Raw genomic sequence first — 23,340 nt, 5'->3', positions numbered from 1 at the left:
CACACACACACACACACACATATAAATACAGAGACAAATATAAATAAAATATACAAAGGGGATAAATAGAATAAATAGGAATAAAAAATAAAAATACAAGTGAATTGCACATTTCAAGTATTGAGTCTATTGCACTGTTGACTATTTACAAAAAGTATTGCACAAAGGTATTGTATAGTGAGGTGAAGAGGCACTACAGCTTAGTTGTTCCCCCCTCCTTTGTCCTCCTGTTTCCCCTCCCTCTCCCCTCCAGAGAGGAGTTAAACAGTCTGATGGCGTGTGGGACAAAGGAGTTTTTAAGTCTGTTAGTTCTTGTCTTTGGGAGAAGCAACCTGTCACTGAACAGACTCTTCTGGTTGTTTATGGCCGTGTGCAGAGGATGCCCAGCATTGTTCATAATGTCCAGCAGTTTCTTTAATGTCCTTTTCTCTGCCACTGTCACCAGAGTGTCCAGCTTCATGCCGACCACAGAGCTAGCCCTCCTGATCAGTTTCTCCAGCCTGGATGAGTCCTTCTTTGCTGTGCTGCTCCCCCAGCACACCACAGCATAGAAAAGTACTCCAGCAACCACCGACTGGTAAAACATCCTCAGGAGCTTCCTGCAGATGTTAAAAGACCTCAGCCTCCTGAGGAAGTACAGTCGGCTTTGGGCTTTTTTATACAGGTGCTCTGTGTTGCATGACCAGTCCAGTTTATTGTCCACCCACAGCCCGAGGTACTTGTACTTGTTGACCACCTCCACCTCCTCCCCCTCTATCTGAACCGGCAGTGAGCCTTCTCTGGACCTCCCGAAGTCCACAACCAGTTCCTTAGTCTTTGAGGTGTTGAGTTGCAGGTGGTTTGTGTGACTCCATGCGACAAAGTTCCTCACCAGACTTCTGTACTCCTCTTCCTGATCATCCCAGATACACCCCATGATGGCCGTGTCATCTGCAAACTTCTGGGGCCACTTTGACTTACTTGGGTAAGGTGGCTGGACAGGGACAGGTACATCCAGTAAGAGCTAAAGTGGAAGCTACTGATCACTTCAATTCTCCCACTACTGAGAAAGAACTTCCACACTTTCTTGGAATGGTGGGTTATTATTGTGGGTTTTGTGAGAATTTCTCTGCAGTGGTTGCTCCTCTAACTGACTCCTTAAACCCCAAGGTTATGTTCCAATGGTCAGATCATTATCAGACAATCTTTGAGGATATCAAGGCTATCCTTGCCTCTGCTCCAGGGCTTGAGAGACCCCATCTCAGAGATTCTTTCAAGCTGAAGGTAGACGCTAGCAAAGTGGATGCTGGGGCAGTATTGTTGCATCAGGATGGAGCAGGTATTGAGCTACTTCTCCCACAAGTTTTATTCCTTGGTGAGGGATGTTGGTGAGTAGCAGAGTTGGTGTAAATAGGAACTGAGTTTTCACTGGTGCACTGATAAGCACATTTGAACTTCATGTGACTCATGGGTAGCGCTGTCAATTGTTCTCATTTCACCCCTGACTTGCTGACATTTCTGTTTCCACCTTTTGTAAATAAATTTTAATAAATAATCATATCTTTATATTGTTCATATCTTCGTTGTGTAAACTCCTTTTTGTTGCAAGCAAGAGTCCGGTGATGCAACAGAGATTGTGTTTTGGACAAAAACAGTGAAGATTACACAATGAAATAAGTCTTTATCTAAAAAGTTTTTAATTAAACAGCCTACACAAAACATCAGCATCATAATAGAAACAGGAAATGATACGATACAGCAGTGAGAGCTAAAACCTTTTGTGATTTAGCAGTCCAACTTCCCCATTATGTGTCAGACGGGAAAAACAAAACAATTTCCACTGTTGTCTTCCTCAGATTAATAGCACTTGAAGCGCATCCACTCTGAGTTCAGGCCATTTTCATGTCTCAAGGAAAAACTTATGAAAGAGGTAAGACTCTGTTTATAAACCCTAACAATATTATTTGCGTTTACTGGAGAGAAAAAATATGACACAAATGTGGTCACATTAAATCAAAAAATCTGTTATTTTGCTTTAAAGCTGTTGAGATGTAGCTGACATTAAAACACACACTTAAAAAAATCTCAGGATTAAAATCCAAATCAGTTAAGCAGTATCAAGGTTTTTCTCAGAACTAGCTTTTGTAATGATGGAAACCTAGCACACTGAACTGTCTTATATTTATTTTTATTATCTATGTTGCATTTATATGTTGTTTGCTCTTTGGTTTTTTTGAGAGTAATATTGATGTCAATGGCCAAGAAAATGCTTTTTTTTATAAGAAAGCTATAGATGATTGGTTTTGAAAATACAAATCAAATTTTGTACAATTCAAGGAAAAAAAATTTTGTGCTACTTAGATGAAACCCTCGAGCTGGCTGAGCCAGTGTCCATTAGATAATCCAGCCCATACTGTCACCAAAGCAAGTAGCTCCATTTTGTAATGGTTAACTCATTTCCCTTTCAAGTCAAGTTATAATGCGGTTGACTCATAATGATGTTCTTAGGCCCAGATAGATGCTGTGTCAGGAAGAACATGTGATGCAAAATCTGTGCCAAATCAAACATACCGATTCTCCCACAGCGAATCATCTCAGAGATTTACCCTTTGAATTTGATTCGATTCAGTTTTATTTATATGCTGTCAAATTACAACAAAGACCAAGACAATAATACATAATACTACCCCAACTTTCAGACAAGCCCTGAACAGCAAGCACTTTGGTGACAGTGGGAAGGAAAAAAACTCCCTTTTAACAGGAAGAAATGTTGAATGCTTATAAATCTCAATTTTTACTAATTTTTGTTTTTTCTTTAAAGTTGTAGGAATATGCTGACCTAGTTTTGTTATGTAAATTTGTAATTAATTTTTGGAACAGTTTTTGGAAAGTGATTGGTTTATTAGCATATGGACCCTCGCATTAATCAAGGGATTAAGAGCACCCTGGAGGGGTGTGGTAAAGAGGTTTTTTGTTTGCCAAGTGTCAGATGGGACGACGGGGGGGTTTAAAAAAAATTTGACCACTTTTTGAAGTTGTGAAAGCAAATTAAGTTAACTTTCATTTAATTTTAAGTTGTAAGAAGTTATTTGGTTGATTTTTGTTTAGAATTTTCCACAAAATAAACGCCATATAATTTTAAACAATGAAGTCAGAATTGCATTCTAAAACAAACCTTCCGTTGCCACCCATGGCCTTTTCTTGGACTTTTTTGGTGTTTGGAGCATAAAAGGCCATGACAACCTGTTCAGGGTATACCCCGCGTTTTACCCTATGATAGCTAGGACAAGATCCAGCACCCCCTGTGATGATGATAAAGACAACCAGAGGAGACTGGGTGGAAGGATGGATGGATTGACCTTTCTGCAATTCTGAAATCTGTCTAACTTCCCTCTGTGCTGCCTTGATGTTGTCATCTAGTCTTGCTGTTCTTTGTGATTGTTATTAGTCAAGCATATCAGGGATCACTGTAGCTGTGGCATAGACCAGCTAGTTGGTTTCAGTAACGGTAATGCTGCATTCACATCTGCTAGTAGACATTTACAGGGTAATTCACGTAATCTTGGTAATAAGCACAGAGGGTCCAGGTTTAGCCAACTTAGCCATGATCTTCTCTTTCAGGTCAACTGCTCTCACATTCAACATACCAGTTGTTTATGGGGCTTGCCAGCTGATCTTGAAGGGTGGAGATAATTATATCTCACTCCTGATTTTAAATCCTGGCTCCACCTTGCCATAGCATTTGTGTTCTACTTCTTCCTTCTCCAGCTGTGATAGCAGTTACTTGCGTATCACTGAGCTACTAGTTGTTTTGATGTTAGTCTAGGTGGGTTTCAATTTGTATCCTCTTCATGTAACCTTCTGGATTAGATGAAGCTTTCACTGAAGTTAAATGTATAGTAGGATTCCAGCAGTTCACTATTCTGATTTGTTGTTCCAGTGAAACCTCTGAGACATACCGATTAGAGGTGTGTCTCAGAGGTTTACTGGAACAACAAATCAAAATCACGAATTTTTCATCACTAGTTGCAGCAAATCTCACGTTGTTTTATTCTGTGCTAAAATGATGACATGGTAATGTAATCAGACTAACACCTTCAATTTTATTTTTTATCCTGCCCAACTCAGGTATATTGAACAACAGAATACCCCCATCTCTAAGTGGAAACAGTACTGCTTCCCAAGATCAACATGCTAGCTACAGGAGTTTGGCCTCTGCTGCTTTTCTCACTTCTTTTGTGTTTCTTTCATTGTGAACATTTACTTGCTTTTTCACTGAAAAACTGCACAATTATCTATACAGAAAAATCTAATGTGTTAGTCACTTGCACAGAGCGTTACCTCACTGCTATTCCAGATGACATTCCCAAAAATGCAGTATTGCTAAATCTCAAGTCAAACTACATTTCAAATATTACCAGGATGAATTTGGAAGGTTTATTCAAGCTTGAAGTTCTAAATTTGGAAAAAAATTGGATTTCACAAATTGATGGTGAAGCTTTTGCAGACTTGGTAGAGTTAAAGGTTCTCATCTTGAGTATAAATAGGCTCGCAACACTGACAGAAAACATGTTTCAGGGTCTTTCCAAGTTAGAGACACTGTCTCTGGACTGGAACCAGATCTCATTTATCTCCCCTGTGGCCTGTCAGCCCCTGGTCAGCGTACACTCAGTAGATTTGAGCTATAACCTTCTGCATCAAATTTCAGATATTGATCACATTATTAGACTCCCAACTTTACAACATTTGTTTGTATGTTACAACAACTTTACTTCTTTTCAGTCAAATGACCTCCATGTAAATACCTCAAACCTACTCACCCTGTGTTTGGATTCAGTGAAAAAGTTCAGCATTACAAGAGACATTTTTCCTCATCTGCAGTCTCTGGACTTGCGAGGCTGGAACGGGGACATCGAGTGGGAAGTGTCAAACAAGACTTTTTTAAAGAGCCTGACGAGACTGCAAATGAGTGAAACTTCTCTTAGCTTTGAAGTGTACAGAGTGATTCTGCAGACTGCTTACTCTCTTCAAGAGTTTCAGATGGATAACATGAAAAAGTGGATAGATGATGATTTCATAGACGTGGCCTGCAAAATTCCTTCTCTTAGAACTCTGAATGTAAGCAGTAGTGAGATTTACACCTTAAAGGAGAACATGCTGCAGTCTTGTTCTCACCTAACTAACCTCAACTTATCATTTAACAATATAAAAAGCATGGCTGATAATGCACTCCAGTCAATGACACAGCTCAGGAGCCTGATATTACAAAATAATGAACTGTCCGAACTGCCAGTTGCCATCCAAGGACTCACCACATTGGAAGTCTATGACCTTAGCATCAATGACATCAGTGAACTTTACTGTCCTTACTTCTGGAATTTAACAAGCCTAACAATACTCGATCTGAGCCACAATCATATATCCTATATCTCTGAGTGTGTTTTTGAAAATTTAAACAATTTGAAAATCCTAAATCTTGAAAACAATAAGATTTCATCATTCGATTATTCTTTTAAATTTAAATTACAGACACTGGAGTGTTTGTATTTGAAAAACAATGAGCTTATAAATCTCTTTCAAGGAGTCTTCAGTAATCTGTCTTCCCTTCGTTATTTGAATTTAGATGTACGCATGTGTAACAATGTTGAGGAAGGAGGGTTAAAGGGACTCTATAACCTCCAGTTCCTTCTTATGCAAGGTGATATTTATTTTTATGAGCATTTCAGTGGGCTGCCAAACTTAAGCACTCTGATCTTAAATGTTGTCTCTAGCCTGCCACATAACAGCTCCAAACAAAGCGATAACCCTTTCTCAAATTTACCGAAACTGAAGAAGCTTCATATCAAGGTTCATAGAGGATATTACGATATTTCAAAAGATGTTCTCAGTGGTTTGACTTCTTTAGAGTACTTAATAACAGAGGCATACTTCATGGGATCTTTGCATCCAGACACATTTAAACACACACCGCAACTGAAACGTCTCACAATTACTTACAGCGAGCTTTCCGTTTTAACATCTGACGTGTTCTTGCCAATTCCAAACCTGATAACACTCGACCTCTCCAACAATAAACTCAGGTCTTTGGATTTTCTAGCAGAGGCCAAACTGCCAGTACTCAGATGGCTCGATGTCAGCAACAATGAATTGTTCGTAATCAGTGAAACAGTTATCCAATCCCTTTTAACCATGAAATATCTGGATCTATCTGCTAACCTTTTAACATGTGAATGTTCTAATTACGGTCTTATCCAGTGGATTCAAGGCAGCAAACAGACACAGGTTGTTAATGCACATCAGTACACTTGCTCATTTCCTGTCAGCCAACGGGGAAACAAATTCCTTGACTTTGGTTTTGACTCCTGTTGGATAGATGCTGCATTGCTCTGCTTCCTTTTTAGCTCTAGTCTAGTTGTGCTTACTCTCCTCGCATCCTTCATCTATCACTTCCTGAGGTCACACCTCACCTATACCTACTACCTCTTCCTGGCCTTTCTCTATGATAATAAGAGGAGGAAGAAAGGTATTCCTCACAGCTACGATGCCTTTGTCTCCTACAATGTTCATGATGAAGCTTGGGTCTGTGGAGAGTTGCTTCCAGAGCTGGAGGGTCAACAGGGCTGGAAACTCTGTCTGCACCACAGAGACTTTGAACCAGGTATAGATGCTTTTCATTAGCCTCTGTTCTACTTTTAGCTCAATATTTAATGAAGCTAGCACACAAACTCTGTGTCTTCTTTCCTATAAATACAATTGTTTCTTTTTGTTCCGCTTTTCAGTGGTACCGAAAAAGATCAAGTTTTAACACCACAGTATCTTTTTTTTCTCTTTGACAGCACTGCAAAAATATAAACAGCGTCTACAGTGTCAAAACAAAAATAGCAATGACATGTGACTCACAAACTGCAGTTTGAATGCTAGATCTAAAAGACTGACCATTTAGAGAAACGCTACAAACTGATCTTTAAACCTCAAAAAGTAGTATATAGATGTGCTACTCAGCTGACAAAGCATCCTACATCTGGGAAAATGAAAGGTTTACTCTGGAAGAACTTTTTTTTTTTTTTGCTGAAACCATGAACAAGCCCCTAGAAGGCCATGTGTACCCAAAGCTTTAATTAAATTGAAAACATCTAAGTTTCTTCCATATTTAAAATCTATAAACATGAAATTACTTTCATTGATTTTGTTTACTGCATTGAAAAGAGAAAAGCACCAAAGATGTATTTTGCACTTACAGGCCTGTAAGAAAATCTTCACTAAATTAGATTTTGGCAAACGTAAAAGTTGAATATTGTAGAATCTTTTAGCAGCTGCCATTAGTAAATTGGGCACTTTTAGACAGACTTTAAAAATGTTTAGCCAGAGACAATCATCCATCTCCACTGTTCTCCATTGAGCTTGTCAACTGTTCCAATCCAACACAAATATATGTAGCTGCCCAATTAACAAAGTATAGACTTAAGAATTTCACAAAAGAAAATTATAGATTCTCATTAGCTGGAATTTGATTCAGCATCAGTGTACGTGTCAGGGTTTCTGGGTCGTTGACCCAGTATTTTCAGTTCATGTTCACTGTTTATCCTCTGTACGTTCCACTTCCTGTTTTGTGTTACGTTACTCTGTGTGCATTATGCTCTAGTTCTTATTCCATGCATCGTTAGTTCAATTGTGTTCAGCTGCTCACTCACCTGTCACCTATCAGTCATTGTTCAGCCAGTGTATTTAAGTCCTCAGTTCTCTCCTGGTCGGCGTCGCGTCATTGATGTTGTCACTGCTGTCTATGCCCCATGTTTGCCTTCCAAGTTCAGATCAGTCAGCCGTTCAGTCAGTTATTCAGTCAGTCAGCCATCTCCTGTTTTCGTCATTCGTCCCTCACAATAAACACCCTGAATCTTCACCGTGAGTCCTGCGTTTGAGTCCTTTTCTCCACATCCACTCAGCAACCCCTGACAGTACGCCTCAGTGACTTAAAAAATAGTTTTTTGCTTACTCACCATTGCTAAAAAAAAAAAAAAAAAAAGTACAACCAAAGTTGGAGTGAATGGAATTTAAGCCCCACTATTCTCTGAAGTGAGAATACCTTTGAAATCTTTTAACTTGTACAAAGATAAATTTTATGTAACTTGTGTCATTTTAGAACACAATGCTGACATGTTTGATGTGTCAGATTTTTGTTTTTACAGGTAAGCCCATCGTCGAAAACATTACAGAGGCTATCTATTGTAGCAGAAAGACTATCTGTGTGATCAGCCAGCATTACCTGCAAAGTGAGTGGTGCTCCAAAGAAATCCAGATGGCCAGGTATGGTTACCAACTCTTTGTTCTTACATGTAATGATGTCACCAGTTTCTACATTGATTAATCTGTGTTTGGTGTCTTTAGCTTCCGTCTCTTCAATGAGCACAAGGATGTGATGATCATGGTGTTTCTGGAGGACATACCAGCCAAGCAGCTGTCTCCATACTTCCAAATTAGGAGTCTGGTGAAGAAGCGTAGCTACCTGAGTTGGCCACAGGCTGTTCATCACACTGGAGTCTTCTGGCAGAAAATACAACAAGCTCTCAAGAGAGAAGAAAACCCTGCTGAGCACAGGTGCCTCCTCACTGGCTACCAGAGAGTCATCCAGTGAGATTTAACCCAGGTGGAAAAATCACAGATTGTATATATATATTGTGTATATTTAAACAGAGCGGTCACGCTAATGCAGGAGTGGCTAAAATGCATTACTTCTAATGCCCAGCAGGGGGAAACTCCTCTGGCTTCAATAAGGTTGCTTGTCGAAGTGTATGGGTAAACATGGTAGCTTCTGGATCAGAGAGGTGAAGCTTCTGCAGAAGTGGATAAACTTGCAGTACTTCTAATGCCCAGCAGGGCTCCTGTGGTTTCAATAAGGTTGCTTGTAGGTGTCTAGTGGCAAACAGCCCTATGGTGCCTTGACCTGTGACCTCAGCAACACTTTGTTGTCTGGTGGACTTTCCTGGAGTGTATGGACTCAGTCAAAAGTGTCAAGTCTTATTTCATGTTGTCTGTTTTATAAATGTAGAACTCAATGTAACAAGAACTATATGTGCATTTTTATTAACACATGTACACAATTGTAACATATTAACGTGTTTGTTGTGCTCATCCTGTCAGGAGTAAATATACTAAATGACATTTCTTGCCATAAAAGTGTGAATAAACTTTTTTCATAGTTGATGTGCTTAGAAATGAAATGCTATTATAATCTGATATAACAAAATAATAATGAGACTGATGAAGAGGAGCACTTACTTGAACTGGCTACAGGCTGTTCAACACACTGGTGAACAGCCTTCTGCTAGAAGACTAAATGTATTTTCTAGTTTATCATCTCATATTATTTGTATTTACAGATATAATTAATTGTGTGTTACAAAAAATATAACATGTATGGTTTCTTGTTACTTGTACTAAACTGTCACACGGTCACATGGATGTATCCTTGCTGTGCTAATGCTTAGGCAGCACACTGCTGGTTTCCTTGATACGTCACCTGACTATCACACTACCTGAGGGCTGGAGTGACAGTCAGCAGCAGCAGTGTTTCGGTAGCTCATGCTTTTTTGTTGTTTTTTATTGATGCTCTGATGATGTGGAATGGTATGAGTTTTTGTACTATATCATTTTACTGGCATGTGGAAAGTGTGTTTAAAATAAAGGTAATTCAGTGGTTTGTCTCTTTACAGAAGTTTCAGAGTTTTGAAATAGGTTCAAGGTTCCATTATCCTCATGAAAATTAAGATAAATAATAAACAATAAAATAAACTGCCTGTCACCAACATAAAACAACTATAGTGCAGCATATTGAAACATTTAAACTGGAGCAGCATTTTAAAATTATAGCAGCACAGTGACAGCATTTAAAAAAACACACAAAAAACAGATTAGTGTGCTTAAATACAAAGAATAGTAGCATAGTAGAAGCATAGTAAATAAAATAAAACCGAACAAAAACAGTGCAGCGCATCAGAACAACTGAGTTATCAGTGAGCAATGGAGTTGATCAGTCTTACGGCCTTAGAGCCTCCTGCCTGTGTGGTGGGAGGGTATCAGTTTATGATACTGACCGCAATGCACTGTGTGAATGCAGAAGTCTTGGGTGCAAACTGTACAGCTTCCTCATGAAGTGCTTCATTAAACATTGATCTGAAGTGACTCAAATGAATTTGACAAAGTGAAACTTAATAATGGTAATAAGGTCACAGGCCTTACTTTTGCCATCGAACAGCTTGTCAGTCGATTCTTATCAACTGTGAACCCCTGAAAATGGAAAACTGTATATTAAAATGTCTCTAATTTCTAAACACTTAATGCAATACTTTAGTCAAACTTTGAATCAAAGGTGAAAGACTGCACTGTAATTACATCTTGATTGTTTGATTTTAATTCCCCTGTCGTCTGGAAATGCAGTTTCTCTAATAAAGGATAGAATAGAATAGAATAGAATAGAATAGAATAGCGCTTTTATTGTACATGTACAACTAAATTATGGAATTATGGGTGCTCCACGACATCTGTGTAGGAATAAAATATAAATAGACAGCAGGAATAAATAACAAACAGGAGAAATGTAGATATAATCAAGAGAAAGACACATTGGAGAACAAAGTGTTTGGAAGTAGTACAAGTTATTGAGTTATGGGGGTTAGTCAGACTGTGGCACAGATTGGTGAGGTGAGTGGGCAGGGGTAGCATTGGGGGGGGGGGGGGTAAGGGGTGTAAGGGGTCACCTGTGACAGCACTGTTTTTCCTGAGATAGGAGGATCTGCGGATTTTTTTGGGCAATGTTAATTACACTTTGTGTGGCCTTCCTGTTCTCCTCGTGGCCCCTGTGTACCAACCCAGGCAGTAGAAGAGCAAGCTGTTGGGTCTGTGCTTTCAGCAGGCCCGCTAGTTCAGAGCAGGGCTGGACTGGGACAAAAAATTGGCCTGGGCATTTTGACTGGTGACCGGCCCTTTGAGCGAGTACTTGGTGACTGTGGAAAGGAAAAACCCAATTTTAATAGAAATAAGCCTCCAGCAGAACCAGGCTGAAGAAGGAACAGTCATCTTCTGTGAACAGCTGGGGGTTTGAACACCCCATTATGAACATTGTATCATTTGTCTTATACTAAATTCAAGTAATGGAGGGAAGACAGAACCCTGAATGCCTGATTTCACAGACGTCATCTCCCAAATTCCTCCTCTAGTAGTTTTTGATGTAATATTTGCGAAAACTGGCGCTCTAAATGACATCCTGCTAAAGTCTTGGTCTAATCTCACTGAGCTCAGTTACTTGGTCCCAGTTGCTCTCTTTGACCTCAACTCTTAGACCTGAGCTTCAACATTTTCAGCGAACTAACATACTGAAAATCAATTACATTTTCAAAATCTGAACAATTTGACAGTTTTGAAAACAAAATCTAAGTTTATTTGTTGGTAAAACCTTAAATTTATAAAACCTGCAAAAAATAAAGCTTTTAAAAGGATTCAGGCATTTTTTTTTCACCTTTGTGACTCACATGCTGCCATTTTCTGTGGCTAGACAAGCTTAATAATGGCATCATCCTTGTCAAATGGGGATAGATACATACCATTGTCTTGGACACCCCTGGGTGAGGAAACTTTTGTGCAGTAATGTACATGACATTTCACACAGGATATACAGAAACATGAAGTATTATTAGTGAGTGTTCTTAAAGACCACAAAGTAGAAACAGGAAGCAAGCAACCCACTTGTGCACACAAGCCTTAAGATATTCACTTAAGATGTGAGGGCAGGGAGGATGGCTGCAGAGCACAACTTGTATGGACTTCAAAAATGCTAAAATGATTAAATCAATTAAAAGATCTCTTTGAAAAATCCCTTTCAATAAATAAAACTTGACAACGGTCGAGGCTCATCTAAAATACTGGGGAAAAAACCATGAAAAAACAAAAGGAAAAACGAAGACAAGCATGCAAGCTGCAGAAAGTATATTTTTTTTCATTGTGGTGTTTTATTTCATGGACCAGTCATACTTGGGTTTGAGTAGACAGACTGCAGAAGTAGCAGCATCTGTGGGAGTGAACCATCCAACTTCCTCTTCCTTGTACAAGTGATTCACTCTGAATTTACTCCATTATATTTTGTCGGTTTGACCTCAATGGTTACAGCTTGGTTTTTTCTTTTGTTCTGTTATCAAGCTGGTGACAGAAACAACTTTTTTTTGGAATAGGTAAGTTTCTTTTATCTTGTTTAATGAAAAACCACTGACCTTGCATATATATATATATATATATATATATATATATATATATATATATATATATATATATATGGTCAGTTTTAATGCAAATAACATTTACTTTGCAAAAACAATTTAAACTGGACTTTTTTTTATTAGACATGGAACAACTTAACTCTAAAAATGGTATATTAAAAACAAATTAGCCATAGTCTGATTTTATTTATATTATATTACTGAATTACTGCAATTCTAATGAAAAAAGAAAATTCAAAATTATCCTCAGGTGGAGTTAATTTAAGTGTAAACTGTTGGACTGTGTTGGTACATTTACACGTCATATGACACAAACAACAGTAAATAACTATAGGTTAAGCAGTATGCAGGTTTGTATTGTGTTATCTATGGTTTGTGGGTATGGTAGTTGCAATTCTGTATTTTTCAGAGTTTGGGTATCTACTTCCATGTACTTTACACTACATGTTTTCTGAGAATCCATAGCATGAAATAACTTTAGGCTGATGAGTGACTAGAAAGTAGAGGTTAAGCAGTATTAAAGCAGGCAAGTTATTTCATTTTGAACAGCAACTGCTCTAGGTTACCAAGCAAGCAAGCAAAAAGTGTTACATACAAGGAAACCTTTATGTAGCACCTCATCTCTGCTGCTTCATATTTGTTCCCTAAAATGGGGCCATCTGCTTGGCCTAGCTCTGCTAGTTCACTAATGTCAAGAAAAGAGTTTTTGGGGGTTCTTTTAATCAAAATAGTTTTGGTTTTTTTTTGGGGGGGGGGGGGGGGGGGGGGGGCTGTTAAAAAAAAAGAAACTGACTGTATATTAAAGTGACACTAACGTAGGTATGTACATTTTTTATTAAGTCCATGCCATCACCTATGGATATCTGTAAATCTAACCCTTTGCCATGACTGTAAATACACTGGCTAAGCATCATTTTTAAATGTGAACAGTGAAGCTTCAAATGGATGACTGTGGACGTCTCATATACGGCCCCTGGGCCACACCCAGCTCCTGACACAATTATATCTGGCCTTTGAGATAAATTCATGTGTCATGTGTTGTTAATGGCTCGTTGGTATGTGAGATTTGAAACTTCAGCCCTGCTAAAAATCCATGCAGACAGGGGAGAGAATTTTTTTTATGGGCACACCATGCAGCCAATCACATGCAAAGACAGACTGGGGTCATGCCAATATGTGGAAGAAGGAAGGGGGGTAGACATTCTGAAGACACCGAGTGTAGTGGCACAGGCCAGGTAGACAGAGAGAAGGGGAATGCATATGTGTTGGGAAAAAGTGAAGAAATGTAAAAACGTAAAGTGAGCATCATCTGGCTGCAATTCAGTGACATTGCAGACTTCAAAGCTGGGTGCAGAATTTATCAAATTAGGAGCTGGCTATTTTTATTTTCAGTCATTTTCCAATGTGAAGAACAAAAGGTTTCAAACTTGTCCAGGCCTTAAATCTCATTTGTTCCCCCTAGTAGTAGTAAATGTATACAAAGGCTTTTATGAAAACACTGAATAAAAAATTGCTTCCTTGAAAAAGACTAAATGTACAGATCATTATTGAATATTACATAAAATAAACAATATAAAAACTATATACAAAGTGTCTTTGAATACCAGACGTCATGTTGTTGCTATCTGTGGTGTGAACGCTGAATGGTCAAGAGTAATTTCTTCTCCTGTCATTTTCAGATGTTATGAACAACTATTTTTTTTGCCCCTTCCAAGTTTGTCAGAAAACTGAAACTGAAGTAAACAACATTTCAACATGCTAGCTACAGGAAGTGTGTCTCTGCTACTCAGCTCATTTCTGTTCTGCTTCTGTTTCTATAACCCCTCACATGCTTTTTCACTGAAAAACTGCATAATTCCCTATCCTCAAGAGGAAAATAATACATCCATTTTATGCACAGACCATGACCTCACTGCTATTCCAGATGACATTCCCAGAAATGTAACATCACTGAATCTCTCCTCAAATAAGATTTCAAACATCACCTGCAAAGATTTAAGAGATTTAGCTAAGCTCAAAATTTTAAACGCTGAAAGTAATGTGATTGTACACATTGATGATGGAGCTTTTGCAGACTTGGCAGAGTTAACGGTTCTAGTCTTGGCTAGAAATAACCTCTCAAAGGTGACAGAAAATATGTTTCGGGGTCTTTCACAATTAAAAGAATTATCTCTCAATAAAAACCTGATCTCATCCATCTCGCAGGCGGCCTTTCAGTCCCTGGTCAACATAATCTCAGTAGATCTGAGCTACAATTCTCTGTCTGAAATTGCAATTATTGCTCCAGTATTAACACTTCCACACTTACAAAATTTGTGCATTGGGGGAAATGATTTTACTTCTTTCCAGTCCTCCGACCTGCCTTTAAATAGCTCAAACATTAGGGAACTGGATATAATTTGGTGTAAACTCAGAAAATTCAGTATTACAAAAGACATGTTTCCTCATCTGCAGTTACTGGACTTCAGGAGATGTAATAGTAAGATTGAATGGAATGTAACAAACAAAACATTCTTGAGGAGCCTAACTTCCCTCTACTTGGATGGGAATAATGTTACTTTTGAGGCATACAGCAAGATGCTAAAGACTGCTGCCTCACTTAAACATCTTAAACTGTACTTCATGAAAATTCCGATAAAACGTGGTCTTATAGATATTGCCTGCCAGATTCCTTCTCTACACATTCTCGATATAGGGAGTAGCAAAATTACCCACGCAAATGATAACCTGCTGCGGTCTTGCTCCCAACTTACTGAGCTTAGTTTACCTTTTAATAAGATGGAAACAATGTCTGATCATGCACTCCAATCAATGACACAGCTCAAGCACCTGGACCTGCAGAAGAACGTTTTATCCAAAGTGCCGCTTGCTCTCCGGGGACTCTCCAAATTGGAAGTTCTGGACCTGAGCTTCAATGTCATCAGCGAACTCAACAGCTCTGACTTTAATCATCTGAGGGCACTCAGACACCTCAATCTAAACCACAATCGCATTTCCCGAATCACACCGCATATTTTTCAAAATCTGCCTAATTTGAAAGTCCTGAAAATAGAAACGAATGGAATTTTTTCTTTTGAGCATAGCTTCAAAGGAAATTTAGAAAAACTAAAATATTTGTATTTGAACAACAACACTTTGGCAGATTTACAGGAAGGAGACTTCAAAAAACTCCATTCCCTCGATCACTTGGAATTACAATCAGACGACAGTTGCATTGATCATTCGGGAATATTTGAAGAACTTAAAAGTCTCCAAACTCTTAAAGTGTCATGTAGGGGTTACGTAAAAGAGTATTTTAGGGGACTAACAAACTTAAATACTCTGGTCTTCCATATTACCAAAAATCAGAACATACAACATCATGCACATCCTTTCTCATATTTAACCAAATTGAAGAAACTTATTATCTTTGATAAAAGGGAAACTCACGAGGATATTCCGTCAGACGTACTTAGTGGTCTGACATCTTTAGAGTACTTATGGATGGAGAAATTTTTTATGGGGTCATTGCACCCCGACACATTTAAATACACCCCCCAGCTGAAGTCTCTGAAGATATCTAATAGTGAGATTTCAAATTTAACATCTGAAGTGTTCTGGCCTGTCCCAAACCTGACAATGCTCGACTTCTCTAACAACAAACTCAGATCTTTGGATTTCCTGGCTGATGCCAAACTGCAGGCACTCACCTGGCTGAAACTCAGCGACAATACATTGACACTAGTCAGTCAGAAAGTGATTAACTCCCTCCATGCTTTGACCTATCTGGATCTAGCTTCCAACCGCCTAACATGTGAATGCTCTAGCATTGATTTTAATGAGTGGATTCAAAACAGCAGCCAGACACAGATCGTTAATGCTCACCAGTACACTTGTGCATTTCCTGTGAGCCAACAGGGGAAAAAATTCCTGGACTTTGAAATCGACTCCTGTCGGATGCATGCTAATTTTCCCTGCTTCATTTCTAGCTTTTTTCTAGTTGTGCTTACTCTTCTTATATCCTTCATTCACCACTTCCTGAGGTGGCACCTCACCTATACCTACTACCTCTTCCTGGCCTTCCTCTATGATAATAAGAGGAGGAAGAAAGGTATTCCTCACAGCTACGATGCCTTTGTCTCCTACAATGTTCATGATGAAGCTTGGGTCTGTGGAGAGTTGCTTCCAGAGCTGGAGGGTCAACAGGGCTGGAAACTCTGTCTGCACCACAGAGACTTTGAACCAGGTATAGATGCTTTTCTGATGACTATGAAATGCTGGAAATGAGAAGCCGAAATGTTGATTCTGACTGTTTGAGTCAAAGTCCTGCTCGTTCTTCTGCATCGCTCACTTCCTCTTAATATCTTTGTCAGCAATTTAAACTTCTTTTTTTCAGACTTGGTTTGGACCCATTTCTGTTTTTCATTTCTATATTTGTTAAGTGTTACGTTTTTATACCAAATAATGTGAAATCAGCACGACAGCCAGTGCAGAATTTCCAAAACCAGCAGACACAAATTAATCAGGACCAAGAATTATTCTTTTAATTTCACAAAGAATTCACCTGCCATTTCTATTGTGCATTTTTAAAACAGGTAAGCCCATTGTAGAAAACATCACAGATGCCATCTATAACAGCAGGAAGACTATCTGTGTGATCAGCCAGCATTACCTGCAGAGTGAGTGGTGCTCCAGAGAAATCCAGATGGCCAGGTATTGTCAACATCTTTGTCCTTGCACCCGATGATGTCACTATGCTCCTATGCTTATTCAACTGTCTGTTCTGTTCTGTGTGTGGTGTCTTTAGCTACCGTCTGTTTGATGAACATAAGGATGTGTTGATCATGGTGTTTCTGGAGGACATACCAGCCAAGCAGCTGTCTCCATACTACCAAATTAGGAGTCTGGTGAAGAAGCGTAGCTACCTGAGTTGGCCACAGGCTGTTCAGCACACTGGAGTCTTCTGGCAGAAAATACAACAAGCTCTCAAGAGAGAAGAAAACCCTGCTGAGCACAGGTGCCTCCTCACTGGCTACCAGAGAGTCATCCAGTGAGATTTACCGAGGTGGAAAAATCATAGATTGTATATATCAATCAATCAATCAAGTCAAAATGCAGTGAAATTGGACCCCTTCCGACCATAGATACATAGCACAAACATCACATTGGAAGACAGGTTGGAGAGAGGTAGAATGGTAAGAACAACAATGAAAAATAACATCAGGGACAAAAGGAGGAAAAACAAACTCTACTCAAACTGAGCTACTAACTGGTAGAGCAGTTTGAGGACAGTAAAAAAAACACCTCAGCGCAGAAAAGCACATGAATCTTCACATCTTATACCATGTAAGAAGGATGCGACATGCAATGGGGGGAAGCCATCGCCAGCTTGTTGCAAACAAACTGCATTCCAGTTTCACTTCAATTTCAATGGTTCTAAAAGGGAAAACAGCCCTGTGCTGCCTTGACCTGTGACCTCAGTGAACACTTTCTGGTCTGGTGGACTTTCCTGGAGTGAATGTGCTATTTACTTTTTCTTTTTCTTTTTTTGCCATTAAAGTATAAATAAAACTTTTTTTCATCATTGATATGCTTGAAAGAAATGCTATGATAATATGTGTTATAACATAGCAACATGGTAAAGCTGTAATAAAGGCAAAACAATGTTTTTACATGACAGTAGTTACATGTTTTATTTATTACATCATTTTCAGTGTTTCCATTAACAGCACCAAAAATGTTTTTTAAAAAAAATCATAACCATAAATTCATAATGGTGTTGTTCTTTTCCCCCCTATAATTTATTGTGATAGGTTTAAGCACAGTAGGAAATCCAAATGTTCTAGCCTAACTGCCCAGTAGCGACCATATTTTAGGTAAATTTTATTCTAATTCAAGTTACTTTCAAATCTGGGACTCTATTTTTTATATTTAACACAACATTTATAATCAAGTATATATTCATACTTTCCAGACACTCCTTTGCCAACACTGAATTTAACAAAAGAAAATGAAAAAAAAGTCTGAGAGTTTTTGGTTTGTAAGTCTGAAAACAATCACAAAGGGTCTGATTGTGTGAATAAAAAAAAGTATGTTTATTATTTCAAACAGATACTTTTAAGTGCAACAGTGTAATTCATATACTCATATAAAAGGAAAGGAACGGCCAACTTTACTTCAGACTGAAGCCATAGTCGCACAGAAAAACAAGGCTGGGCTCATGATGCATATTCTTTAATCAGTGATAAAATTGTGTTTTCAGTCACTAACTCTGCTCATATTCGTCCAAAAACACTGCACATACAATATTGGAACACATCGTAATTGTCTAAATGCCTCAGCTCAGAGAAGTCCGAATCCAGATTACTAATTTTCAGACTAACTCATCCTGACTTGTCATTTCTGTTTCCATGAATTGACCGGTTGGATAGAGATTAGACCATTGTCCAGAAGAAGGGTGAATTGTTGGTCCAATACATCCATTAATAGACACTTTCAACTGTGGAATTAAAAGTAATGGACATGGTCGTTGTTTGTGTACTGCAACTTGGAAACAAAGCCAGAGATTTCTTGCTCCCCTCACCTGTGACTCTCTATTCATATTGGGCTTCAACGATTCTGGAAATCTGTTTTCTTAAGCTGTAGTTGTAAAGATGCAACCTTGGCTCTGACATGACTGGAGAAAAATGAGCTCACAGAAACAGGAAGGATTTGGAATTAGGTTCATTCTATGATGAATGGGTGGATGACTGGATATGTAAAGCGCTTTGGGGTCCTTAGGGACTAGTAAAGCGCTATATAAATACAGACCATTAAGTCCAGCACTCCCAAACAATCCCAGTTTCTCATGGGAAAATTATTTTCCCACCTCTACTCTAATGGTGTATAAACTAGTGGTAAATTAATCGATTGTAAACGTAATTGTAAAAAAAAACAACCCAAATCTTCAAACTTCTAAAGTTCTGAAAGGTTCACTGAGCTTTAAGTCATTTACCAGGCAATATATGTATGTCATTTGTCGCCTTCTTTAATAGCAGGTAAAATGTCATCAGTACCTTTTTTTACTCGCACAATGTGATGCTTAATGGGGCACATGTGGGCACTTGTGTGTGTAGGTGGTGGAAACCATGGCCACATTCGTGCGGAGATGAATTTGCTGAAGCCAGAAGAGAAATGAGGAGGTAAAAACTGAAAGTACAACACCATCTACTGGCTAACATGAAGCAAATAATAAAAGGAGTGCTGGCTTTTTATCTATGTAAAGGCTTAATTTCAGGACAGTTGTGCTGCCTTGATGTCATACAATCATTGGTGCTTTTTTGCCATTTTAACTTATTTAAAATGAGAAAAAAAAGTTTTGTTTCCTTTGCATCCTTTCATACTGAGTAAGACACTTAACATCAAGTAGTGAATTAGTAAAGGTGAACACAAGTTATAGTAAAATGCTATCCAATGACATCCAAAATTCTTAATGTTTACCTTGAATAGATTTAAATTATTTTCTTCTTGCAGAGGTTTCCTTACAGAGCAGCAATAAGGAATGCCTGATTCTGTATTACCTGAAGACCAGTGGAAACCAACCAGCTGCCATGCTGAGTCTTGAGGAAAGCTGTGACTAGAGTTTCTTTGTAGTTCTGTACGGTTTCTGTTGGGTCTGTGTTTCCACAAACCCCACTAATTCTAGAGACTTATTCATCATGAAGAAAACAAGACAGTCGATCGATCGATTATTTGCGCAAGGGAGGCCTCGTCTGTGTCCACCACGAAAATGACCCCCAGATCTGACCTCCTCCTGCTGCCTTTTAATGAGAGACAGTTCACACAAAACACGTCAGAACAAAGCCACGCCCCCTTGGTTCTAAGACAAAGCATTTTATGTATATGTGTGAAGTTCTGTAAGAATGTGTGTGTGTGTGTGTGTGTGTGTGTGTGTGTGTGTGTGTGTGTCAGACCTCCTGCTGACCAAAGGGTCGTAAACCCAGGAAGCTTACGTCAAAAGAAACAGATCTTTCAGATAGGATGTATCTACAATAAAACCTCCCCCAGCACAGAGTGGTTGGAGAGGTGGTCAGGATCAAAGGAATGGCTTTGATCCTACTGCTTGAACTAAGACTGTACAAATTTAAGAAACACAATGGCAACATTCAGCAATTAGACTTAACAGTTTCTGTTCTACTTCCAGTCTTAAAATTGAACTACCAAAAACAAGTCAAACCACCCCCTTGTAGTTTCATGTACAACAGAAACCAAATAAAGTCTGTGGTTCTTGTTCATTAACTTTGTTTGAAAAGCATAAAAATGAGCTTCCATTTATTTTCATCTGAAACAAAACAAAATTATAGCAAAAAAGTAATGCTTAATGTAAAAAAAAAAAAATCTAACGACAATAATTACAAATAATAATAAAAATAGTTAACTGGATTATGTGTTTTGTAAACAATACTATTCACTTGAAAAGCAGGAAACAAACCAAACCAGTAAAATGAAGGAAAATAAAAATTATATGGTACTAACTCTTTGTATTAGAGATACTAATGTTGGCTATTGTCCTTGTTCAGACTTGAAAACCACCAACGGGCCATCTAAATAATAACACCTTATTGCATGCATTAAACCAACTATAACATCTGGATGCACAGATCAACATTAGAAGGTGAGGGGTTTAGTCTGTTTGGCGAATGCATGGTTTGGTTTGGGTTTTGTTTAGTATATAACTGAAACAAAAACCTGGGGCAATTCTGTCCTGAAAAAATAAAAAGAAGGTTAGGGACTTGGAACAAAAAGTCACAAAATCTAAAAGAGCAGATAACAAAAAAGGCAAAAACAGAAGCAGGAAACATGGAAAGACACAAAACAGAAGTGAGGTAAAGTTGAAGAAGAAGGAGAAGACTTTTGTAAAGAAGCCAAACAAATGCAACGCGAGAAGGGGGGGGAAAACAAAAAAAACAAAAACTGGGCAACCAATCAAACCACAGCGTACAAGAAAAATACCTAAACAAAAGAGCCAATCGGACGTCATTACTGGCAGTGACACAACAGTCCCCCCTTTGACTTTTTGAAAAACTCCTTTTCCCCCCGTCAGTCTTCTAAAGGATCTCAACTTCCCCGTGTTATACGTATAATTACTGCCAATCACAAGGTTTGTATCGTGGAATCACAGCCTCCTAATCTCATTTATGATTGGTAGTCTTCACCATTTCACATCAATGTGCAACATTCTCATAGTTAGATGATTACCTCTAAATTAAACCTTTGTGATCACAAAAAGCAAGTTTATTGAGATTACTTTGTTTCTTTTGTATTCTCAAATAATTACATGAAGCTGATTACAAAAATTTATTATTAATTAAAACATAGGTCCAAAATGAGAGTTGCAATTTTCAAAGCTCCAGAAGTTTTCGGGTTTTGTTCCCTGTCTGATGATGAATCAAGTCATCATTTTTAATTAGGAAATAATCTTTATTAAAGCATTCATATTAAATTTAATGTGAGCAAGAAAACTTAATTTTCCCAAATATTTCTTAATTTGAAATAATGTATTAATGGGAAATGAAAGGTGGGCATCATTTAAAATACTTTTTGACTCTAGTGATAATGCAAAATAAAAAAAATGTAAAGCACTGCATGCACAGTTATTATTTTTATTTTTTATCTATTAATCTAAAAAAAACATTTTCCTTCCTATGAAAAGGCCGCGCCGCTGTCGAGAGCATGCCAAAGTAACCTGTGGTGATATTACCCGAATTTTATAAAAAAAAGTTGGCCGATCTGACGTCGAAACAGGGGATCAGAAGTACATGATGATGCCAAAAGACAAAGTCTGTTTTTCTTCTCAACACCTAAAAGCAGAAATCCTGCTTTTATTTATTTATTTAATAAAAGTTCAGTTTTCTGTGACCTAAAATGCCATTTACATAAAATGAATAGATATTTCTCTAAACATTTGGGTACATGACGGGAGGGCCTTTAAGAGGCTATTAATATGGTGCTGCCAGAAATTCTGCTGCTGCTCTTCCATCCTTAAAAATCTAAATTTTGGATGTTTTAAAACAGATCATGGTGCTTTAAAGTTATTTCATTACAACTAACACCCATAAAAGATATTAAAAAAACAAAAACAAACCAACCTATACTGTATCTATTGAAAATGAAAAGCTCCAGTGGACCACGTTCATTCTGTACCATCTTGAGTCTTTCCCCACAGCCCCTTATGAAGCCTGAGGTCTATCCTCCATTATATGTTCTGTGGGCGAACATTACGCCACAGCAGCATCAGTCTCTACTAGAAAAAGAAAAGAGAAGCTGATTCAAAGTAGGCTCGAGTTCAGCTCACTTCCACTGTATGGCAGCAGTCACACAGGAAGAGGACGAAAGTGCAAATATCGATACGCAGTTCAAGCTTATAACACAAAGCAACTTTAATTAAAACATCACTCACTGAAAACAGGCCAGGAGGACAAGGCATACAAATCAATCGTCTTCATGTGTTATCAGCCCTCGACCGTTCTAGATTCAGTCAGCCAGTGTTAACAGGATACTTGGTGACTGGTGGATCTTAGTGTGGACTAATTCTCAGGTTTGAAGCTGAACCATGAAGACACAGGAAAGGTGAAGTCTTGGAAGCAAAGTCGGAGAATTTCACAACATAAATTCGGTTTCATTGAGAATCTGAGAGAAAAAGAAGCCACTGGGAGGACTGAAGACCGCAACACACAACCACTGTGTCTTTGATTGCTGCAAATTTGTACCAGCTTGAATGTCCAAATATCAGTCTGCTCATCAGAAAACTCCAAATTACATTTGCTTTTAATTAGTTTTAAAGTACAAGTAAACAGTAAACACACCACTTAAATTTAGCCTTGTTAGGAGAATATTTTATTTTTTCATTGCACAACATTTATATTTATTATGTCTTCTTATTTGAGCATTGGAAGTTCTCATAAGATCCAGTTTGCCTGGTGGACCAGTATAGCGCTGGTTTTCCAGTCTGCCCTTTGGTCTCATTTCTCTCATTTTTCATCAGGTTACAGCAAAGAGGAGAAAAAAACAAAACCCAAAAACCTTTTACAGAGAAGCATAATAACAACAGTTTAGGCTCATAGCATCAAGGTCCTTT

The 23,340-nt window shown here is 38.3% G+C and overlaps 2 protein-coding genes across 5 annotated transcripts; both read left to right on the top strand.

The window, feature by feature from the left end:
- Nucleotides 1-5,872: 5,872 nt before the first annotated feature.
- On the top strand, nt 5,873-16,813 carry LOC113017217 (toll-like receptor 13). Its single transcript, XM_026160373.1, has 2 exons — nt 5,873-6,643; nt 16,477-16,813. The coding sequence occupies exons 1-2, from the start codon at nt 5,911-5,913 to the stop codon at nt 16,509-16,511; spliced, it is 768 nt and encodes a 255-aa protein (XP_026016158.1). The 5' UTR covers nt 5,873-5,910; the 3' UTR covers nt 16,512-16,813.
- On the top strand, nt 7,544-9,178 carry LOC113017218 (toll-like receptor 13). 4 transcript variants are annotated; one of them, XM_026160374.1, is made up of 3 exons: nt 7,544-7,881; nt 8,166-8,283; nt 8,365-9,178. In XM_026160374.1, the coding sequence occupies exons 1-3, from the start codon at nt 7,770-7,772 to the stop codon at nt 8,609-8,611; spliced, it is 477 nt and encodes a 158-aa protein (XP_026016159.1). In that variant the 5' UTR covers nt 7,544-7,769; the 3' UTR covers nt 8,612-9,178. The 4 variants fall into 4 exon arrangements, 1 of the variants encoding a protein (XP_026016159.1); XR_003271422.1 differs by lacking the exon at nt 8,365-9,178 and having other exon boundaries at nt 7,814-8,052; nt 8,166-8,232; XR_003271423.1 differs by lacking the exon at nt 8,365-9,178 and having other exon boundaries at nt 7,814-8,052; nt 8,150-8,213.
- Nucleotides 16,814-23,340: the final 6,527 nt, after the last annotated feature.

This window comes from Astatotilapia calliptera, unplaced genomic scaffold (genome assembly GCF_900246225.1).
Source record: "Astatotilapia calliptera unplaced genomic scaffold, fAstCal1.2 U_scaffold_1, whole genome shotgun sequence".
NCBI lineage: Eukaryota > Metazoa > Chordata > Actinopteri > Cichliformes > Cichlidae > Astatotilapia > Astatotilapia calliptera.
Note: the sequence above shows the minus strand (reverse complement) of the source record. Positions and strands in the feature narration are given on the sequence as shown.

What these genes read in the sequence shown, in the direction of transcription:
- LOC113017217 (XM_026160373.1), top strand. Translation starts at nt 5,911, where the DNA reads ATGGGATCTTTGCATCCAGACACATTTAAACACACACCGCAACTGAAA. An exon ending in AGACTTTGAACCAGGTATAG is followed by an intron (nt 6,644 to 16,476) that starts ATGCTTTTCATT and finishes AACCAGGTATAG; the next exon opens with ATGCTTTTCTGATGACTATG.
- LOC113017218 (XM_026160374.1), top strand. Translation starts at nt 7,770, where the DNA reads ATGTTTGCCTTCCAAGTTCAGATCAGTCAGCCGTTCAGTCAGTTATTC. An exon ending in AAACACCCTGAATCTTCACC is followed by an intron (nt 7,882 to 8,165) that starts GTGAGTCCTGCG and finishes TTGTTTTTACAG; the next exon opens with GTAAGCCCATCGTCGAAAAC. An exon ending in AAAGAAATCCAGATGGCCAG is followed by an intron (nt 8,284 to 8,364) that starts GTATGGTTACCA and finishes TGGTGTCTTTAG; the next exon opens with CTTCCGTCTCTTCAATGAGC.